Genomic DNA, 21,794 nt, shown 5'->3' with positions numbered 1-21,794 from the left:
AAAATGTTGTTAAACTCTGAATGTACAGAAAACAAGGAAATGCAGGATTTATTGTACGCAGCAGAACAAGTTGGAAAACATACTTTGCAATGTGGTTTTGATTCTTTGGAGGCCTCCTGCAGGGCCGCAGTACGGGTTCTGTAATTAGGAGGCATGCTTGGTTAAAGGAACAAAATCTGCCTGATCATGTTAAAGTTAAATTACTAGATGCACCTTTACAGCATGATACTTTGTTTGGTGTTAAGGCAGAAGTGGTGTTAAAGAAAATGGAGGACAAAGCTAAATCTATGCAAACTGTCAAAGTTTTTTACAGGTACAGCCACCTAGGTTTAGTAGACACTGGCTTACAAAACATCTGTCCTTTCCTGTGTCAGACAGACCTCAAAGGGGCAGATCCAGATGCCCTAGGGGCAGATCCCAGGCACAAGGTTCTTATAGGCCCAAGCAATGGGGTGCTTCTACCTCCAAAGCTGGAGAAGATAGATCACAAACATACAGAAAACAGCCCCAATGACTTCCCCTGCTTGCACCAAGCACTTATCTTCTGGCAGAACCCTTAGGGGGAAAATTAGCACTTTTTGCTCAAAATTGGCACATCATAACCCAGGACAAGTGGTTTCTAAACATAGTGTCACAAGGCTACAGTTCCATTAACATATTCTGCCAAAGGCAAACGGCTGGCCAGATCTGCCAAAAAATCAATGGGCAGAGGCACAAAAACAAGTCTCATCCCTCATGGACATGGGGGCCATTCAACAAGTACTAGAGCAAGAGCAGGGACAAGGATTTTACTCAAGACTGTTCTTGGTACCCAGAAAGGACAACGCCTGGAGGCTAATACTGGACCTATATATTATGAACACTTTCTTGGATATTCCAAAATTCAAAATGTTGACTTTGCAGCAGCTTCTGCCCATGCTGGGCAAGAATGCTTGGCTGGTGACACTAGACCTAAAAGAGGTATACCTGCATGCTCCAATCAGACAATCATGCAGAAGATACCTAAGATTCAAGGCTGGTTCAATGCATTACCAATTCTCTGCACTGCCCTTTGGCTTATCTACTGCGCCCAGGGTCTTTACAAAGTGCCTGGCACCAGTAATTGCATTCTGCAGACAAAGAGGAATACAAATATATCCTTACTTGGATGACTGCCTCATTCAAGCAGAGAACAAGGACATTCTTCTTCAACATCTGGCGTTTGTGAAAAGACTTCTAACATACCTAGGGTACACAGTCAACAAAACAAAATCAAAACTAGTACCCCTCACAAGAGATAACATTCCTGGGTGCAAGCTTGAATACAACTGCCTAGATGGCTTATCTCACACCAGACAAACAAAGGCAACTGACTCCCTATTTCAAAATGTTGGCAACAAAGGCCCAGTTATCTGCAAGAAAAATTCTGCAGGCTTTGGGCTTCATGGCATCCTGCATCCTACTAATTCCATATGCAAGACTGCATATGAGGAAATTTCAATGGTACCTAAAAAGTGTTTGAACTCAACATTGCCACAGCCTGGAAACGGTCATTACTCTCATTCCCTGCTTGCAACAGGAGTTTCGATGGTGGGCAATGGCTTGTCACCAGAACAAAGGACAGCCATTCACATTACTTCCAGCCAGGCAGACACTAACAAAGGATGCATCAGACTATGCCTGGGGAGCCCACATGGCAGGAAGATGAATTCAGGGCACATGGTCCTCAAACCAAATGCATCTACATATCAATCAAAAAGAGATGTCAGCTGTTCAAAATGCCCTGACAGCCTTCAAGGACCTACTTCATCCGGGACAACTACTGATAAAGACAGATAACACCACGGTCATGTGGTATATAAACAAGCAGGGGGACACACATTCTTACCCCCTTTGTAGACTAGCCATGACCTTGTGGGACACAGCTTTGATTACCAAGTACATCTGCAGGCACAATTCCTGCCAGGAAAGGAAAATACTCTGGTAGACGAACTAAGCAGAAACCTCATGGATCCCCACAAGTGGAAGCTGGATCGACAAGTCTTCAGCATGATAACAAGGAAATAGGGATGCCCGGACATAGATCTATTTGCCTCCCCTCTCAATTACCAACTAAAAAGATTCTGCACAAGGACTTATCACAGACAAGCATGGAAAGTGGATGCCCTGTCTTACCTCAGATACCTCGACTACTGTCCCAGCAAAACAATCAGATCCTGCACAGCCAACTCAGGACATTAAACTTGGCAGCATGGTGGATAATGTAGTCATACAAAAAACACCTCTCAGTAAAGCTGTGATGGATGTCATTCTGGAAGCCAGAAGGCCTAGTACTAGAAAGTCTTGTGCTGGAAAATGGAAAAGATTCTGTGCCTGGAACCAGGCACAAGGAACTGATACAGCAGTACCAAATATTCCTCAGATTTTGCAATACTTAACTGAGATGCTGGACAAAGGCCTATCTTTTTCATCAATTAAAATTCATGCCTCTGCCATTTTGGCTCATTACAATACAGAGCCACCACTTTTTTCTCACCCTTTATTAAGGCAGTACCTCAGAGGAGCCAAAAATTTAAGGCCCCCAAGGAGACTACCAGTACCTGCATGGGACCTCAACTATGTCTTGGAAAAGCTCACCCTGCCTCCTTTTGAGCCAGCTGCTACTGCTGATTTGAAGTTTTTGTCTTGGAAAACAGCTCTGCTCTTAGCAATTACTTCTACAAGATGAGTTTCAGAGCTACAGGTGCTTATGGCTGTGGAACCTTTCATCATTTTCCATCCAGACAGGGTCTCCCTGAGGACAAACCCAACATTTATGCCTAAAGTAGTGTCCAGTGTGGCTCTTAACCAAGCCATCCATCTGCCAACCTTTTACCCAAATCCACAGAACAAGGGGGAGAGAATTATGCATTCTTTGGACGTACACAGACAGCCTAGATTCTACTTGGACAGAACCAAAGCTTTCAGGAAGACAGCGCAATTACTAGTGTCATATGCTGCAGGATCACAAGGAAAGCTTATCTCAAAGCAGACTATTTCTAAGTGGTTAGGCCACTGCATTCGTTTCTGCTACTTACACCATGGCAAGCCAGTGCCTAAGGGCATTAGGCCTCATTCCACCAGAGCTGCAGCCACCTCAGCAGCCTTTCTCAGGGGAGTACCAACCAGAGACATTTTAGACGCAGCTACTAGGAGTTCAGTGCACATCTTTACAAAGCATTATCATCTGCCACTCTACTCTAAATCCAGGGCAGGCTTTGCCACTGCAGTTCTGCAGGGCCTCATAGCTGCTCCTACTGCTGTCTATTTCCAGCCTCCCAACCATAGCTTTGGGACTCTACCCAAATGTAATGACTGCAACAGTGAAACACGAAGAACATAGTACAGTTGTGTACACTTACCATAAATGTAGATGTTCGAGTGTATTCACTGTTGCAGTCCAGGTTACCCACCTGCCTTCCCCCTTTTTCTTTTGGATCTTATCTTTCCTTCTCTGATTTATACAACCTATGTGGTGTATTTGCTTATAGATGAAGGTAAAATTTATATTGGTGTATTTCTGAATATATATATATAAAGTTTGGCTACCCATTTTAGGGGCACCTGACATCTGGGGCAAGAAAAACTGAAGAAAATGGCGTCGGCTGCTTCTTTTATACCCCTGACGACCTGATGTCAGGGAAGGGGTGACAGCAGCCGAAGCACGACCCAAGACTTTGGAATTCAGGCCGGCTGAGGAAAACCTGCCAGCAGGATTACCCAAATGTAATGACTGCAACAGTGAATACACTTGAACATATACATTTATGGTAAGTGTACACAACTGTACTTTCCCAACCCATCCCCATTATACCTAAGTCCCATTATTGTACAAGTGGTTATTCCTGGTGTATAATGTTCCCCTGACCCAAGTAGTCAGAGTTATCTCTGTTAGCTCAGCCCCCTCAACCCCATTAGTTAGTTATCCTTAGTCAATAGTATTTCTCCTGATACAATGTTGAAGGCTTTGATTGTTAGTGTAGGGGGTGTGGAGGTAAAGAGAGCCACACCAGTCCCCCCAACACACACACACATTCAGAGCCCCTCCCCACCCAGTCACATTCAAAGACATTTATTCACTTACACACACACACACACACACACACACACACACACACACACACACACACACACACACACACACACACACACATGCACACACACACGCACACACACACACACACACACACACACACACACACACACACAAATGCCCCTTCCCTCTCACTAAATTCCCCTACTAACAACTCCTAGGCCGACACACATTCAAACTTACACTCACACATGCAGCCCCTCACATACACTCATGCACATGCACACACACACACACACACACACACACACACACACACACACACACACACACGCACACACACACACACACACACACACACACACACACACACACACACACACACACACACACACACACACACACACACACACACACACTGTAACACCACCTCAATGCAAAACACCCCAGAACTTACCTCTACCATGACGTACGAGCACAGCCTTTTGGCTGTGTTAATTACCACAAGCGGGCAGGAATGGCCATGGTAAAATACCCAGAATTGCTCAGCTGCATAAATGTCTTACAGCAGGCTGCTGTTGTGGAAGAGCATATGGCTAATTACCATATGTCTGTCTCCCAGAATACCTCATTAAAATCTAGCAGGACCTGGGAGACAGCCCATCGCAACACCTCACATCTTCTAGCAAAAGCACTGTGGCATGGCTGCTTCTGAATCCAGAAAGGTTAATATGAGTGGTAACCTTTTTTAATCAGGCCCTGCATCCCCACAGTTTAACATTGTTGCCAGTTCTTTTCCATCAGATCATCATATTTATTCATGCAGAAAAGGATTTAATTGAACTGCAAAATATTTAAGAATTTCTGAAGAAGGAATCTGCACAACTTTAGCCTAGACATATGATGAATGTTCTTTGCCATATTTTAAACAGAATTACACTGGCCTTTTCCCTTCATTTCTAGGGGCTGAATAAATTAGTTGCTTTTATGAAGAGTAGCATTTATTTAGATGAATAATCTTTTGCTCATTCACATTGATTGGCTGAAGTGTCAGGTTTACTGAACTGCTAAGTCATCTGTAATGAAATAGCTGACTTGTCTCATCTTGCAGCTCCATAAAAACAGGGTTTTAACTGCAGTGGGAGGGGGAAAAGGTGCCAAGGTTAAAAACACTTCAGCTTTTTTGTTTTTTGGGGGGTGGGGGCAGAGATCTGAATTGTAATGGTCAGTATATGACATATGATATATGAGCCAAGGAGGTACACTCTTAAAGACTTCATGCAAGCTCACGATAAACAGTGAGGAAGCATAATAGTGGGGGAATGTCAGACAAGGTGAGAATTAATTACGTCACCTGTTACTTGTATTTGGCGGTGTAGAAATCAATTTGTAGGAAGGAAAACTAAGTTGTGTTTAGGTTTAGATATAGGTTTCTAACTTCCAGGCTCCACAAAATCTGCAGATATCTGTAATAAAAATTTAAACTGTGGAGATTATCTGTTTGTGATGTAGAAAAATACAAATCTGGACAAAATGGTGTACTCTTCCCCGTATGCATTTTAAATAAATTTATATTTCTGTGCATTATAATAAGCAGTAAACTAAATGCCATGATAAACAGAATTGTTTTATCCATTGTTTTTCAGATCGTAATGAGTGTTCAGAAATTCCAAATGTCTGCAACCATGGAGAATGTGTCGATTTGCCAGGTCGTTATATCTGCATTTGTTATACTGGCTTCAGGGCTTCTGTGGATGAGAGCATGTGTATTGGTAAGCCAGATTTCAAGTCATTGTTTTCACCTTGATCAGGATCTTGCCAGAGGTATGGATGCGTTACTTGAGTACACTATATGCACTATGTGCTTTAAGGCTGACTGTTTACTGTTTGTTCCAGCAGAGTTACAACATAATGGATAGGTCTTTATAAGGGCTTGTCATTATCTAAGGTTATCAGAATCCATTAGCATGGCAGAGCGTGTTAGTAAGACTGATCTCTTAGTCAAAAAGTGATTCCCCATGTCATAACTGTAATACTGACAAAAAAGTGCAATGTCATTGCTACATACAATGCAGATCTCACTTGAACCATATTCACTTTTCAAAGGTTGCCTGTTCTCATAAGTAGGACTCCTTTATGAAGGGCTTGTGGCACATCTGCCTACTCCGTGTAACAATGGACAGTGATTGATCTGCATCAGATGTGTAGCATAACTTATAATATGAACATTAAACTCTCAGAATTAAACTCTACATCAATTCATTCCCCAAAATGACTGGCCTATCATTCCATAAAATAGAAGGCAAGGTCTACAGGTAGGTTACTGGCAAGGTGTAAATGGCCACATGGCCCAGTTTCCTTATACATTCTATGAGTCTATAATTCTATGAATCACTTCTGGCCTCCGGTTTGTTAAAGACTCGAAGAGGTCCTGATGTTTAACAAGCCCTTCTCTTTATTTATAAGTAGCCACTAGTACTAATTAAAGTGAAAATAGTAGCAAACTTATTATGCTATGACTGCTCCAGAGCACCCTCACCTATCAGCTGCAAACATATTGCTTGTTTCATGTGGTCCCCTTATTGTCAATAGTAATAACATAAACCATCTGCTTGGCATGAGGAAGGTTCTCCTAGGCCTAACATGTTTACTGCAGTCTCTACTGACTAGCAAAGCAGATGCCCATGGTGTTGAGAACAACATTCATAAAACCTGAATCAGCATTCTATCAGACTGCATTTATTTGAGCCATAGCAGTAAGTCACCCTGCTGCATGGTTCTAGACACATCAGTAAGCTGCCATTTTACTCATATTCCATGTAATATGCTCAAGGGCAATTATTATGAGGTACATCACTCATTCAGGCACTCAAAAAGAGAAGATGTTGATTTTCCTTACTGCCCAAATGAAATTTAGAAGCATTGATTCATGGTCTATTAGTCTCTGTAGACAAACATTGAAAGCATTACTACAACTGACTTCATGATATTTTATATTTCCAGTGTCAGGTTTGATCACATTACACATTTTACTCACTTGTGTGACATTTTGGTGAAGAAAGGTTGACATGTAAACCTCCATTTGTCTAATTCATCCACATTTAGAAATTGTGGAAAGCTGCACTGCTAGCAGCCTGTATACATCCTTCACTCGTAAAGAAAAATCAAGTTAAGTCCAGCCAAAACAAACATAGATATCTTGTGTACAGTACTTACTATTTAAAATATGGCCAGCAGTCTTGTTCATCTAAAACTCTTGATTACAGAAATAAGTATAGATTAAAGATGAAAATGATTGCAGCCATAACACAATGGGACTGTCCCAGAATACCCTGACTGATGATTGCCAGCAGACTATTTGTTCCATATGGCAGTATCCAGTTTCTTTTCATCCATATTGGATCATAATGCAAAAACTTGCAGACATTATTTTCTGGCACATTTTATCTCTTGGGCAGTTTTCCATATTGTAGAAGCTGTACAGCTGGGTACATGGTAGCATCATTACTCTTGTTCAGCCAGACTCGATTTTTATTTGGACAAGTGTTTCCTTGCTGGATGGTTTCTTTTTGAGATAAAATACTGCATAACAAACCATGTCAACAACAATCACCTTTTCTCATGATATATAATGTTCAGTTCATGTATCAGTGACTGTTTTATTTCAAGCATAAGCTGAACATTCAGTTGCTATGAAGCTGTAATTTATAAATTACTTGGTATTCTTGCTAAAAATATAAGTATACAAATTGTGTATATCTTCTTAATGGCTAAAAACAACTAGCAATATCTCTAATGACATGCATTCTACTCAAAGAGTAACAGAGAGTTTTTTTCTGTCTCATGATGTGTCACATAAACCCTGCAATAATATGAAACTAACTCATTTATAAGTACAGGAAGTGAAAATATAAAAATCTGTATAACATTTGAATAACAGTGACTAATATACAGCCATAGCAGTACTTATAAACTAATAATGTTAGTGCCATTTTACACCTTGCAATGTGACCTTTGACATGCTGCTGTGTTGTGTCAAGGAAGCCAGTCCCAAACAATTTCTGGATGCTACATGGACTAACTGGTGCCAAATATAACTACACCAGAAAATTGTTCAAGGCTCATTGATGGTTGTAAAAGAGGCTAGTACAAATGTCACTCAGTGTGAACATTTTTCATATGAGGTCAGTACAGGGAACATGCCCCATTCTCTAAAGTGCAGTAAACTTTGAGTTGATTCGGTTAAGTAAAGGGATACATGAATCTGCAAAGCCCACTGATTAGAGGGCAGGAAAACTTTGCCCACATAAATTCTGAATTCAAAGTCCAATCAGATTCATTTTCACTTTTAAGGGCAATTCAAACTCTGCATTCATCCTTGTGACATGGCTCGATAGATACTCTTATAAACTAAGATGCCATGTGAAATCAAGCTTCAAAATATGGCCTGCAGTGTGAAGACATCAGGACAAGTGAATTAATTCAGAGTAAACCTGTATTTATTAAGGACCCAGATGATTTAAAGGGAGAACTAATTAATGATTTCACAGTGATTAGACTGCAACATGTTAAATTAAATTATCGTCACAGATCTTTTTGCTATCTAGAGCATTGGAGTTTCCTGAATAATCTTTTCATTCGGATAGCATTTTTCTGTCTTGCAGCTACTGTTTTCACCATGTTAACGAAGATAGTCTCTGGTTGCATAAAAGCCTACACAGTTGTTTGCAGCTGCTCACATAAATAACTCATCTTCTTCCACCTGGATTGTATTATTGGATATGTAGTATGCAGTATACATTATATGCACCATTCAGAATGAGTTTGCAGGGCTCCTGTGTTACTCTTGTAACTTTCCTGACCCAGACTTGAGTTTATTATTCAATGCGGTACTTCTGTGTACCACTATGGCTTTCCATTACTTAGTGGAAAAGAAACTGATGATAAAGCTTCGCCTGTTTTAGGAGATGACTTTCCACCTGTAACAAGTGTTGATAATATACACTAAGTTTAACTCTATGTTACAGGAGCTTACACAAGGTTACTTTGGACCACTTTCAGGTTACGTGTTCTTATCTTCAGATATTATCTTTTTGGTAAAAATAAATAAATAAATGCATAGATAAATATATAAAACTTTTCTCAAATTTGAAAAACAAAGAAGTCTCTTTTCTGCTCATGCAACTGTAGCGAGCTGCTTGCCAAATCTGTAACAAGCAGCTTGCTACAGTTGCTACCACACTCGCCTCAAATTAAGTGCTTCCGTTGAGCGATACATGCAGTATCTCCTCCACCAGATAGCTTGTTCTCAAGGTAGCCACCCCCTTTGGCCAGACCCCAGTTAAGTCTCTAATGTAGACAGATGTACAGATAGATTTAAAGATAGATATAAAGGCAGAGAGAAAGAGGTAAGAGTGGAAATAATATTTTATGACTCCATTAAACATATATATATATATATATATATATATATATATATATATATATATATATGAAAGAATTGCAGGTAGCATATTGTGTTTTTCCAAAAACTCAAGATAACAACTTATATATAAGAAAGTTGAAAAAATAATATGTGGATTGAAGTAGTATTAGATAAAATCATTTGCCCTGTAATTTTCAGATAGAGCAGTGTGTGGTTTCAAAATGACATCCAAATGGATCAGACAAATAAAAGGCATAGTGAAGTTTAGTTTTTCAGTTATTTTAATTCAAAATGTATGCATGAAGCATTTTTATGTCAGTTCCTTTTAGCATGAGGTTAAAACTGTAGAGCATATGTTGATTTGTAGTGAGCCTTATGCAGCCTGGTGTTACTGCACAAAACAGCAATATTAACCACAGAATATAATAAACACATACAAAATATATGTGTAGTATATATGTAATTTTCTGCATATGTAATATAATGCCATCCTTTCCAAACTGGCTTGCATTTCAGCTAACAATGCTGTAATAGGATAATGTGATTTAAATCTCAATGTATAGAACAGAAATTGACATTTGTTTCACCGTTTCAGTAATTTAAAGCTAAATGTGTGCTGATCATGTGTGTCCAAGGGACTATCAACACCTTTGTGTTCAGATTCCTGTTAGAACTGTATTTCTTTCGGTAATCAGTTTCCAAATACTCAGTCTGATGTATAACATCATGCTGTGATTGTTCAGGTATTTGTATCATGCTATGATTGTCCAGGTATTCTTATCATGCTGTGATTGTCCAGGTATTTGTATCATGCTATGATTGTCCAGGTATTCATATCATGCTGTGATTATCCAGGTATTCGTATCATGCTGTGATTGTCCAGGTATTCGTATCATGCTGTGATTGTCCAGGTATTCGTATCATGCTGTGATTGTCCAGGTATTTGTATCATGCTATGATTGTCCAGGTATTCATATCATGCTGTGATTATCCAGGTATCCGTATCATGCTGTGATTGTCCAGGTATTCATATCATGCTGTGATTGTCCAGGTATTCATTACAAGTCATTCTAGAGAAGGGTTTTCAAATTCATGCAGTTTTGAATAAAATCATATGAGTACTAACGTTCTACGACTGCAATGTGAAAATGTAGCCATTTTAATTTTTATTTTCTTTTACTTTTGTTATCCTTGCCAGATGATGATGAATGTCAAAATGAACCTTGTGGGAATGGAACCTGCAGGAACACAGTAGGATCATACAATTGTCTTTGTTACCCAGGATTTGAACTTTCTGAAAACAATGATTGCATAGGTAAGAAAACTTAAATCATATCACAGTTTTGATAACAACTTGGTCTTTGTAGTACAAATACATCACTGGAAATGGCTAATAATTTTCTATAATTGTTTTTCCATGTCTGAAATGATGTGGCAAAGGCATCCATGTTGAAGTGGATTTTTTTTCAGCCAGGAATTTTTCCTACAGTGTAATCTGGTTATCCATTATAGATCAGTGTGTATATTGTACTTAGTCAGCCACTGTAGTCTGAAAACACATGCATATACGTTACTGAGCAAGTGCGAGATCAGTGCCATTTTGTATATTAGTGTGAGTGCAAGCTTAAATGGAGGTACACGTGAGTGTGTTTGAAGTAATGAGTCAGTCAGTAAATGTATGAAGTTCTTAGTATATGTTCCAGTTACAGTTCCTGATGTGTTTATGTCCAATAAATGACTTGAACCTGTCCTGTGCCTCAGTGTCTCATTTGAATACACGAGACATGTGACATGGTGTCAGAATGGGATCCAAAGTTGAAGCAGCTCGCAAACCATGAGGTATGCAGTTAGAAGTGAAGTAATATACAGGAGTGAACTTGCAAACAGGTCAGCAGTTATTTGAAGGTACTTAAATTCATTTAAATGATTTTCAGTTTCCAGATATGTGGCATAGCATTCAAAGTGTTGAAAATAATTACAGAGTTATTTGAAATGTCCAAAATAGAGACATACTGATTAAAGTGCTTGAAATAATCTCCAAAGTTTTGAAAATGTTCAAAAAAGCTAAAACAGACTTTTTTCGCAATATATGATTTTTTTGCAGTAACTATAAATTTTTGAAGTGTCCGAAGTGTCCTGAATGTTCAAGGTACTTGCAGTGTTAAAATAAAGCATTTTCGAAGAGATTGTTGTGCATTTGAGAATAATTACAAGTACCAGTTCTATACTTATGTTTAAAAGAAATTTGTTGTTATTGCTGAAGGATTTTGCAGCCCTGAACCACTTTTTTTTATAATAATATTGTGAGAATTTGTAAATGTTTGAGCAAGAATATGATATTTTCATACAGGCTGCATTTTCTGATAAAGACATACGTACAAGAGCATTTATACTTCTCAATTTAGCTGACTCAGAAGCCATTGAGTAAGAACATTCATTTGTGCATGCACCTGCTGTGTATGCAGGGGAAGGGGAGAACCACCATACTGTGATACAGGCTGAAATGCAGGAAGACCCTGAGTGTTTGAAATGTAAATTTAGAGAAATGTGTAACCTTGAATGAATATCACAATGGAAAGGCGTAAATTTTCCACAAGAAATCAAAAGCCTGGTGAAACTATTGCAGCATATATTCATGACTTAAGAAATAAAGCAAAACCATTCAGATTTGGTGATCTATGAGATGAGTTGATTAAAGACCGTCATGTATGTGGTGTTAACAGTGATGCAGCGAGAAAGATTTTGCTTCAAGATAGTGAATTAACATTGAGTGAAGCCGTTGAGATTTGCCAAACACATGAGCTTACAGAAAAGCATACAAATATCCTTACAAATGAGAAAAGCATGGTTGCAGTATCTGCTAGTACAAATGTTGATAGTGTGCAACATGGGGTTGGGAGGAAAAAGAAATATAAACTGAGTGGTAGTACCACACCTAACCTCATTGTTAACTGTCACAATTGTGAAGACAGTCATGAACCTAAACGGGAAAAGTGTTTAGCTTTCAGTCAGCAATGTCACAAATGTAAAACATGGAAGCATTTCAGAAGGCTTTGCAAGTCTAAAGTGTCACAGACTTATGTTAAAAGAGAGTATCTGAAGAAGCAAGTAGATCAGATAGAGACTGTAGCAAACTCCGAGAGCTGTGAGCAAACTTTCTATTTTGATGGTACCTCTGTGATTGATGAAACAGTTAATAGAATAGATTATTAGTGTCAAAGAGTGAAATATTTTGTACTGTACAAATTAATGGGAAACTCGTAGAGATTAAAGTAGACACTGTATCTAAGTGCAATGTTATATCAGCACAAATGTTTAGTAAAGTTAAAGCTGGTGAGAAACTTGATTCAGCGAAGTATGCAAAACTAGTTGCTTATGGTGGTGAAGAGATTCAAACTGATGGCGTAGTAGTTCTGCCATGCCATTCTGCTGGAAACAGCTATGACTTACAGTTTTACATAGTCAAAAGACATGTGCAATCACTGTTAGGCCTCAAAGACATACTTAGAATGGGACTGATTTTATTTAATAAAGAGGTTCACCATGTAAGTATGAGTAACAACAATAGTTTTAAACAGAATATTTTTAGTGACTATGCTGATATTTTCAAAGACCAGTTTGGTAAACTTCCAGTCTGGTATTCCATCACGTTAAACCATGAAGTAAGTCCAGTTGTCAGACCAGCACAGAAGATTCCAGTAGCAATGCAGAGTAAAGTAAAAGTAGAACTAGACAAAATGGTGAATTTAGACATCCTTACTACAGCAGAAGAACTGAATGAATGGGTATCCTCCATGGTCATAGCTCAAAAGAAAAGCTCAGATGATGTTTGAATATGAATTTACCCATGAGACTTAAACAAAGCACTTAAGCATCCTCATCATCCAATACATACAGTAGAAGAGGTAGCCACCATCATGAAAAATTCCACTGTTTTCTCAGTCTTAGAAGGTGGCAAATTTCGTTGGATCGCAAATCTTCATTGTTAACCACATTCAGTACACCATTTGGTAGATGCAGATTTTTGAGAATGCCATTTGGAATCAGTTCTGCCAGTAAAGTCTTTCAATGTGCTATGGAGCATATTTTTTCTGGTTATCCATGTGCTATTGTAGCAGGTGACATTATTGTTGTGGGCAGTGGTGAAGACGAATTTGACAGAAGTGTCAGGAAAGTTCTAGACCATGCACATGAAGTAAATCTTAAACTGAATCCTCAGAAATGTAAATTCAAACTGAAAGAAGTTACTTATGTGGGACATTTGTTTACCAATTCTAGCTTACAACCTGAGCCATCTAAGCAAACAGCAATTCTTGAGATGCCAGTTCCAGAGAATGTCACATCTTTACAATGTTTTCTAGGTATGGTCAACTATTTAGGAAAGTTCATCCCAGACTTGAGTGAGCTTTCTGCACCATTACATGACCTGACAAACAAAAATGTACACTGGTCCTGGTTGGAACAACACCAAAGAGCATTTGATATTCTGAAGCAGAAAATTGCCAGTCCACCCAAATTGACATATTATGATGTTCACAAACCTGTAACTCTTTCTAGTGATGCTTCAAAGTATGGCCTTAGTGCAGCATGTCTTCAAGGAGTCATACCAATCGCTTATGTGTCCAGAATTTTAACCCAAACAGAGATGCATTATGCACAAATAGAGAAAGAACTTTTAGCAGTAGTGTTCGCATGTTAAAAGTTAAATGATTATATTTATGGCAGACCTATCCAAATAGAGACTGATCACCAACCACTAGTGACAATTCTGAAAAAGCCAATGCATACAGCCAAAGCATGATTGCAATGCATGGTGTAACACTGCAAAAGTACAATTTCAATATTGTTTACAAAAAGGGCAAATTCTTGTACCTTGCTGATGCTTTGTCATGCACACCCAGACATATGACAGAGCAGCGTGAAGATGAAACTGGAGACTTTGAAGTCATGGAGGTCAGAAATTTTTCATCATCACAGCTTGATGAAATAAGAACTCACACAGCTTCAGACCCAGTTCTCCAGAAGCTGTGAAAAACATTAACTGTCAAGGATGGGCAGCATGACAAACCAGTTTACCACTTGACATTCGGCAGTATTTTCCTTACAGAGATGCGCTCATAATGGAAGATGAAATCCCCATGAAAGGTCCAAGAGTGATAATTCCTACAGCATTACAATGGGAATATAACAACATTTTATATTGTGGTCAGCCAGGTACTGATTCATCCAAAAGAAGGGCAAGAGACACTATATTTTGGCCTTCTATAGCCAAGGATATAGAAAAGGAAACTCTAACATGTTCAATTTGCAACAGCACCAAACCACATCAACAAAAACAAGCACTTCAGCTACACCAAATTCCTGAATTACCATGGTAGACGTTTTTTGCAGATATTTTTGATTGGAATGGTCAACACTGCTTAGTGTTAGTAGACTCTTAGTCAGATTGGATTGAAATTGACCTACTTCCTAACGACGTTCAGTGTAGTCATTACAACATTGAAGAGACATTTTCTGTCTATGGTAGCCCACAAAAAGTCATGTCTGACAATGGTGCACAGTTTACAAGTCAGCAGTTTAAGAAATTTGTTGAGTCTTGGGACTTTGTTCATATTACTAGTAGTCCTGAGTGTCCACAATCCAATGGGTTAGCTGAACGTCCATTTCAGAGATGGCGCTGATGTTTTTCTTAACTTACTCAATCTCAGAAACATTCCTCAAAACAACTTGCTTGGTTCACCTGCTCAGAGACTAATGTCCAGACAGACTAGAAAAGCTCTACCAATCTGTAAACAGTTGTTAGTACCAAATGTAAAGAACAGCAGAGTGGTCAAGGCTCAACTTTCAAGAAAACGTCAGTCACAAAAGTTGTACTGTGACAAAACCAGTAAATCCTTTAGACCAGTTGAACATTTCTTCAATCAGCAATGTAAAGAAATGTAAAGAATTGCTAAAAATTTGTGATGTACCTGTATTTTTAGAATCAGTCATGTAAAATAACTAATATTTGTTTTCGTTGGAGCTTTTCTCCCCGGGCCTCTGCTGAAAATGGACATATATCCAGCTGGACCAGCCCGGTCAACAAATGTAAAATAAAATAAAATAAAATAAATAAATAAAACTACTACAAAGAGAAGTTGTGAGAATGCAGACATCTAAAGGATACCACTGAGTGAGAATCATAAAGAACATTTGTGAGGAACTGAGATCTTACGTCATCCAACAGAAAGAAATGGATTTCAGATGGAATTGAAGACATGTGTTACCTGTTTCCGAACCAGTGACACAGCAGATTGCTTGTGCCGATGAGTTGCCAGAGTGGCTCTACACCTGTTCGAATTGAAAAGGACCGTGTGCTTCCTTCAAATAATTTTGATATAATCCCTAATGTTCCAGTTGTGAAAGAATCCCCAGGTACTGTCCCTGTTGCTAAACCCAGTCAAAGTTTCTATGTTACCAGATCGGGTAGAATTTCCAGACCAAATCCAGAATACACAGCGACTTGGACTTGAATATTGTTCAGCTCTCAGAATGTTTTTGTTGTCCTATTTGCATGTTGAACAAAATTGAAGAGGGAGGATGTTAAATCAGTGTGTATATTGTACCTAGTCAGCCACTGTAGTCTGAGAGCACATGCATATAAGGTACTGAGCATGTGTGAGATCAGTGCCATTTTGTATAATCATTCAGTGTGAGTTCAAGCTTGAATGGAGATGCACATGTGAGTGTGTTTGAAGTAATGAGTCAGTCAGTAAACATATGAAGTTTGAAGTATGTGTTTCAGTTACAGCTCCTGATGCGTTTATGTACAATAAATGACTTGGACCCATTCTGTGCCTCAGTGTCTCATCTGAATACATGAGACATGTGACATCCATGATGTAACATAATTTGCCTTTCCATTCCTTTCAGTCTTTTTTTCTTATTTATGGAACTTGAATGCCAGTACAACTATTTTTTTTTTGGCTGAGCATCTGTAAATTCAGTCAATATTTTTTTCAACAACTCCATGATTTTAGTTACTTGCAAGCTTGTGAGAATTTTCTTGTCCTGTTCTTGTTTCAGCAAGACATCGTAGCCAGTTATGTGCTTATGTAATGGTCTAAGTGCATTAGTTAAATGTACTTTTCTCCTCCGTCATTGCGTCAGCGGCAGGTGCCATGCTTCCTGCTGTTACATGTCAGATCTAACATTCATCTATGACTAAAAGCTAATGGTGCTAAGCATGTCTGCATCACCAGGTACAGGTAGTAAACAGTTGTTGAAAAACTTGTCATGCATTCTTTACATGCAGTATTCAAGTGGCCAGAGTAAAGGGAAGGGAATCACTCTGTAATGAGAAAATCTTGACATTTGCTTGTTGTTGTCCTTTTACTGTGACTGTCAATCAGAGAATCATTACTGTGATGTTTCCTTGCAGATATTGATGAGTGCAGTTCATTCTATGGTCAGGTATGCAGGCACGGAAGTTGCTTCAATGAAATCGGCTCATTTCAGTGCTTGTGTGATGAAGGCTATGAACATACAGCAGATGGCAAGAACTGCATTGGTGAGTAGCATGATGATATTCATTGAGTTGAAGCTTTGCAGACTGTAACCCTTTTCAAACACAACACGCCTAAATGTTGTTCATAAAGCTCTAAACTGTACAATTAGTAGCACCTGTAGTTGGTTGTAGGTATAGCATGCCTAGCATGTATGCAAAAATCATATTATAAAGTACGGTATTTATTTGTGTGTGTGTGCTGTTTGATAACTTGGTAAGTGTACTCACCCTTCCTGGACCCTTTTCAGTCATGACTCCGGTGACTAGGTCAAGGATAAATGCAATATATACGTGGACAGTTTAGTGTAGCCAATCATGCTTTTGGGAGATGGAAGGAAAATGGAAACCAAGAGGAAAACACAGTCAGACAGGGGAGAGCACATACAATTTCACAAAGACAGAGGTTAGGACTAAATGTCAGACCTTGGATCTGTAAAACATGGATCTTACCACTAAGCCACTGTGCTAGAGTTAAACTACTGCACCAAATATCATCTGTATGACTGCAATTCCTTTGAAGTCTGAACATCTGTAGTTCTGGCCTGGATGTCTTGCAGTAAAGAATGGAAAATATAACAGTGTAACATTTAACAGGAAGGCTGTTTTCATTATACTGTGTTGTAATGCATCCATATTACCAGGGTTGGTCTTGAGGTGACTTAGGCCCCTATTGAGATTAATGCAAAACATTCTACTTTGTCTCCAAGTCTTTCTTTTTCTGCTTCTTTTGCTGACAGTTAAACGTTGATTGCATCTATTATTTTCTGAGATGGTGGCAGTGATCTTATGTTAGTAGCCAGGATTTTGTCTTTCTTTTGTTCCACCCTAGATAAGCTAATGCAGAATGATGTACAAGTACCAATATTTTCCTTAATTCTTATTCCTTGTTTCCCAACTTTAAAACCTGCATTAGAAAATCCCTTTGTGTCTGTCCTTCCCTTCTGCATTGCTTCACTGCTCCATCTTAGGTGTGGACCAAACTTTGATCACAGCTGACTAATGTTCTGCCATGTGCTCTGTTCCCAGGCAAGCCACAGTTACTATCTGTACCTGGGGATACAGACACGCTTAGCACCATGGATTTTTGACTTTGCAATTAAGTATTCTCATTTTCAGCTTGAGTGATTGAATAATGTCCTGGCAGGGAGTGACGTTTTTCCTCCTTTCACTATGAGGCCAAGTAGTCAGAGGACTAACTGTGACTGTGATAATGAGGGCAGTAGGGTAAATAATACAGTTTCCTGTATTGTGATTCCTCACCTTGATGTACTTGGGGTTACTGGCTGGCTAAAAACCAGTAGTATATGTCTCTAACAGTATTTCTATGGTTTGTAATTCTCAGCAAGGAATCTTCTCTCTGCCTTATTTATTTTCAGCACCTATTTTATATCTTTCTAGCAACCTTCCATGTCTGGTACTACATTTGTTTTTCACAGCCTTCTGCTTGTTATAGTATGTCAGTCCTGGTAGAACTCCCATTATATCTCTTCCTCTTGTGAATTTTATTGCTTCATATTAGTACTTGACACAACATCTTAGGGGATAACCAGACCCTCACTTTTAACAAATTCCTGTTGATTGAGTCATCACTTCGTAGAAATTATGTAGGTTCATTTATTTATTTATTTATTACTTACTCACTCATTTACTTACTTACCATTTGCTAACTTTGTTAGCACACTGCTCTGAAGACCTTTTCAGTATGACCCAGACTAAAAAGGTAAAAAAAAAAACAAAAAAACATGCAAAAGCACACAGGAAAAATCCATAAACATAATGAAACACCAACTTCCTGGAAGAAAGATGTAGTGGCTGTAATACCTACAGATGGTAAAGACCCATCAGATCCAGCTTCATATCATCCATTCCAATTCTAAACCAGGATTATAAAGTGTTCATATGCATAATGGCTAAAAGAATGGCAAAGGCGTTGCCAAAATTCATAGATATGGATCTATGTGGTTTTGTGGAGGGGAGGTAAACATTTGTCAACATTAACAGAACAATGATTATCCAGAAAAAAGCAGAATGTATGCATATACCACAATTGTTGGTGGATCTTGATGCAGAGACGGCATTCAACAAAGTAAGCTAGGATTTTATGAGCAGGGCAATGGGAGCATTTTCCTTCCCTGCCACAAAAATAAGGTTATTTAGGAAGATATATGAGTGATTGGAGGCTAAAATTAAAGTGGGTGGGTTCCTCTCCGATAGGTTCTGTTTGAACAAAGGAACCAGGCAGGCGTGCCCTCTTTCCTCTTTGTTATTTGTGTTATATTTAGAACCATTGGCAAGGAAAATAAGGGACTCATAATTTTTAGGATATAATTAGTATGGTAGTCAACAAAAGTTCACTTTATTTGCAAATGATATTATTTGTACCTGAATAAAACAGAAAATGACATTGAAGTGTTATGGAACATTCTGACACAGTTTCAAGTCTTTTTTGGACTACAAAGAATGACTGAAGGTAAAACAAAAACAATTGCTGTAAACTCTGTACCTACATGTGAATTGGTTCAGCAATGCCTGTGTTTATGGGGACGTGATAAAATGAAGTACTTAGGAGTATGGGTTAAAAAGGATGCTGTTATAACAACTAAGGATATGTGGGAAGAGACTAAAAAGATAATACAAATGCAGAGAAACTGGAAGCTCTGTTTTATGGAACCAAATAGCAGGATTCAAGCAGTGAAAATGTTTTTAGTTCCTTTAGTTTTATACACAGGTCAAAAGGGAAAAGGGCAAGAGTCAAGTGGCATAGGCTGAGCCTTCCAATAGAAAAAGGTGGTTTGGGATTACCTGATTTGAAGGGATATTTCAGAGCTACTTAGTTAAGGCTCCTATACATAATACAAACAGAAAGCTATAACTCAAAGTGGAAAGGGATGGGGATGAAACAGGTGGGAAGTTCAAGAAATAAAGGTAGACTGAGATTTTGGATCCAGACCATTAAGGAGAATAACAATAGCCGTATTGAATGTTATATTCCTAAAGTAGCAGAAAGTATTCTAAGAACTAAGCCTACACAGGAGTGCAGAAATGAGATTCTGCAGATAGGGATGACTGCAGTTAGGGTTCAGAGAATAGGCAAGAGGAGGTTGGAATGTACTGGATCAAAATGGCAAAGGAACCAAGGTACTAGAAGCAAATAAGCAGAATGGAATGGTAATAAGATGGGAAGAGGCCAAGAATAAATTTGGACTGCAGGTTAGTGACTACATTCCCTCTTAAGGATTGATGTCAAGAGCATTGGCAAACAGGAAGGAATAGAGGGGTCCTAAGGGTGAAATTCCAGCACTGGGCAGAGGTTTTAGTTGAACTTAGAACAGAAGCTGCTGTTAAGAATGGGATAATTAATAGGGCATATAAAATATTGCATGATAACTACAGGAATCAATTAGAGGGGGTTAGAATGGATTGGGAACAGAGACTGGATAAACAATTCACAAAGAAACAATGGGAGGATATCTGTATGGTCCCAAATATGTAACGAGGTCTGGAAGATTTAGGATTTTTGTTTGGAATTGTTTATATAGGTATTTCTACACCCCAAGCAGAGTACAAAGAATTTTCCTCAGGTAGACTGCAAATGTTGGAGGTTTGATGGGGGAAAAGAGGTAACTGGGAACATATTTTTGGGAGTATAATGAGCTGGCAGACTTTAAAGATTCCCTGCAGACTGCTCTGTCAGAGATGCTGGGTGCGTAAATTGATGTAACTAAGGAAATGATTTTTTGAGCTGTGATACAGGATCTGAATTGCCTAGACCTAATAAGACCTTGCTGGGTTTAATTCTGGTAGCTGTACAGTATACAGTGAATAATAAAATAACTTCATTGTAATTCATCACAGAATGTAACTTGTTTTGTATTCCCATATCACTCTCTGTTAGAGCCTGTTCTGTTTTTTGTCTAACTTTATTTGGATTAATAACCACTGTGCTGTAATTTCCTAGTAGCAGCATTTACATCATGGAGATAGAAGAGCTATCCACATCAGTTTTGATGGAACTTTGCTGAATTGTGATTGCCTTTACCACTGCCTGTAGTCCAAACAGATACCCTTCTTCCATAAAAAAACACAAACATCTAGTATGATGCATTTTATCAGAGTGTATCCATTACAGTAAAATATATATACAGTATTTTTTCTAAATTTGTCAAAAATATCAAAACAACTGTGAGTTATCTTAAGACTGATCAGGTTATTGATGACACACAAACACACACACACACACACACACACACACACACACACACACACACACACACACACACACATACATACATATATACATGCACACCATGTCTCCTTACCCATATCCATGAAACCTAGCCACCTGTGTGCAGTAATATATTCCATCTTGTTGTTCCTAGACAGTTTGCTGCTCATGGGCAAGCTATAATGACTGTCTGTGCATACCTATGAAGTTGCAAAGAAAGTTAAAGAAACAATAACCACAGCATCCATGCAAGCTTTATTAATGTTCTGTGCATTCTTCTGAAGTTTGATTGTGAGAAAAGTTAAAGAAATAAGGACCACTCTTTCTCCAGGCTCCATCAAGCCCCATCAAGCCCCATCAATAACATAAACGCATTACTGCCCCTTATCTTGAACCCACAGACTGCCCCTCCAAACAGACAGCAATTGTGATCACTATGAATCAGTATAAATAATTGTTACAGTAATATACTTTAACTTGATATGACATCCCCCTACCACAATCACTTAAAAAAAGAGTGCAGTGTTGTTGACAGTTTCTTATTGTT

At 38.7% G+C, this 21,794-nt stretch overlaps 1 protein-coding gene across 1 annotated transcript in view; it reads left to right on the top strand.

The window, feature by feature from the left end:
- Window positions 1-21,794, top strand: part of FBN2 (fibrillin 2) — a 2,449,070-nt gene that overhangs the window by 2,015,810 nt on the left and 411,466 nt on the right. Inside the window, exons 45-47 of the mRNA XM_044060803.1 lie at window positions 5,698-5,823; window positions 10,675-10,791; window positions 16,897-17,025. Of these exons, the coding sequence (XP_043916738.1) occupies window positions 5,698-5,823; window positions 10,675-10,791; window positions 16,897-17,025 (372 nt within the window). The remainder of the gene's footprint in view (window positions 1-5,697; window positions 5,824-10,674; window positions 10,792-16,896; window positions 17,026-21,794) is intronic.

This window comes from Protopterus annectens, chromosome 2.part0, assembly GCF_019279795.1.
Source record: "Protopterus annectens isolate FY-2018-M chromosome 2.part0, PAN1.0, whole genome shotgun sequence".
NCBI lineage: Eukaryota > Metazoa > Chordata > Ceratodontiformes > Protopteridae > Protopterus > Protopterus annectens.
This window is presented reverse-complemented; position numbering and strand designations above follow the sequence as displayed.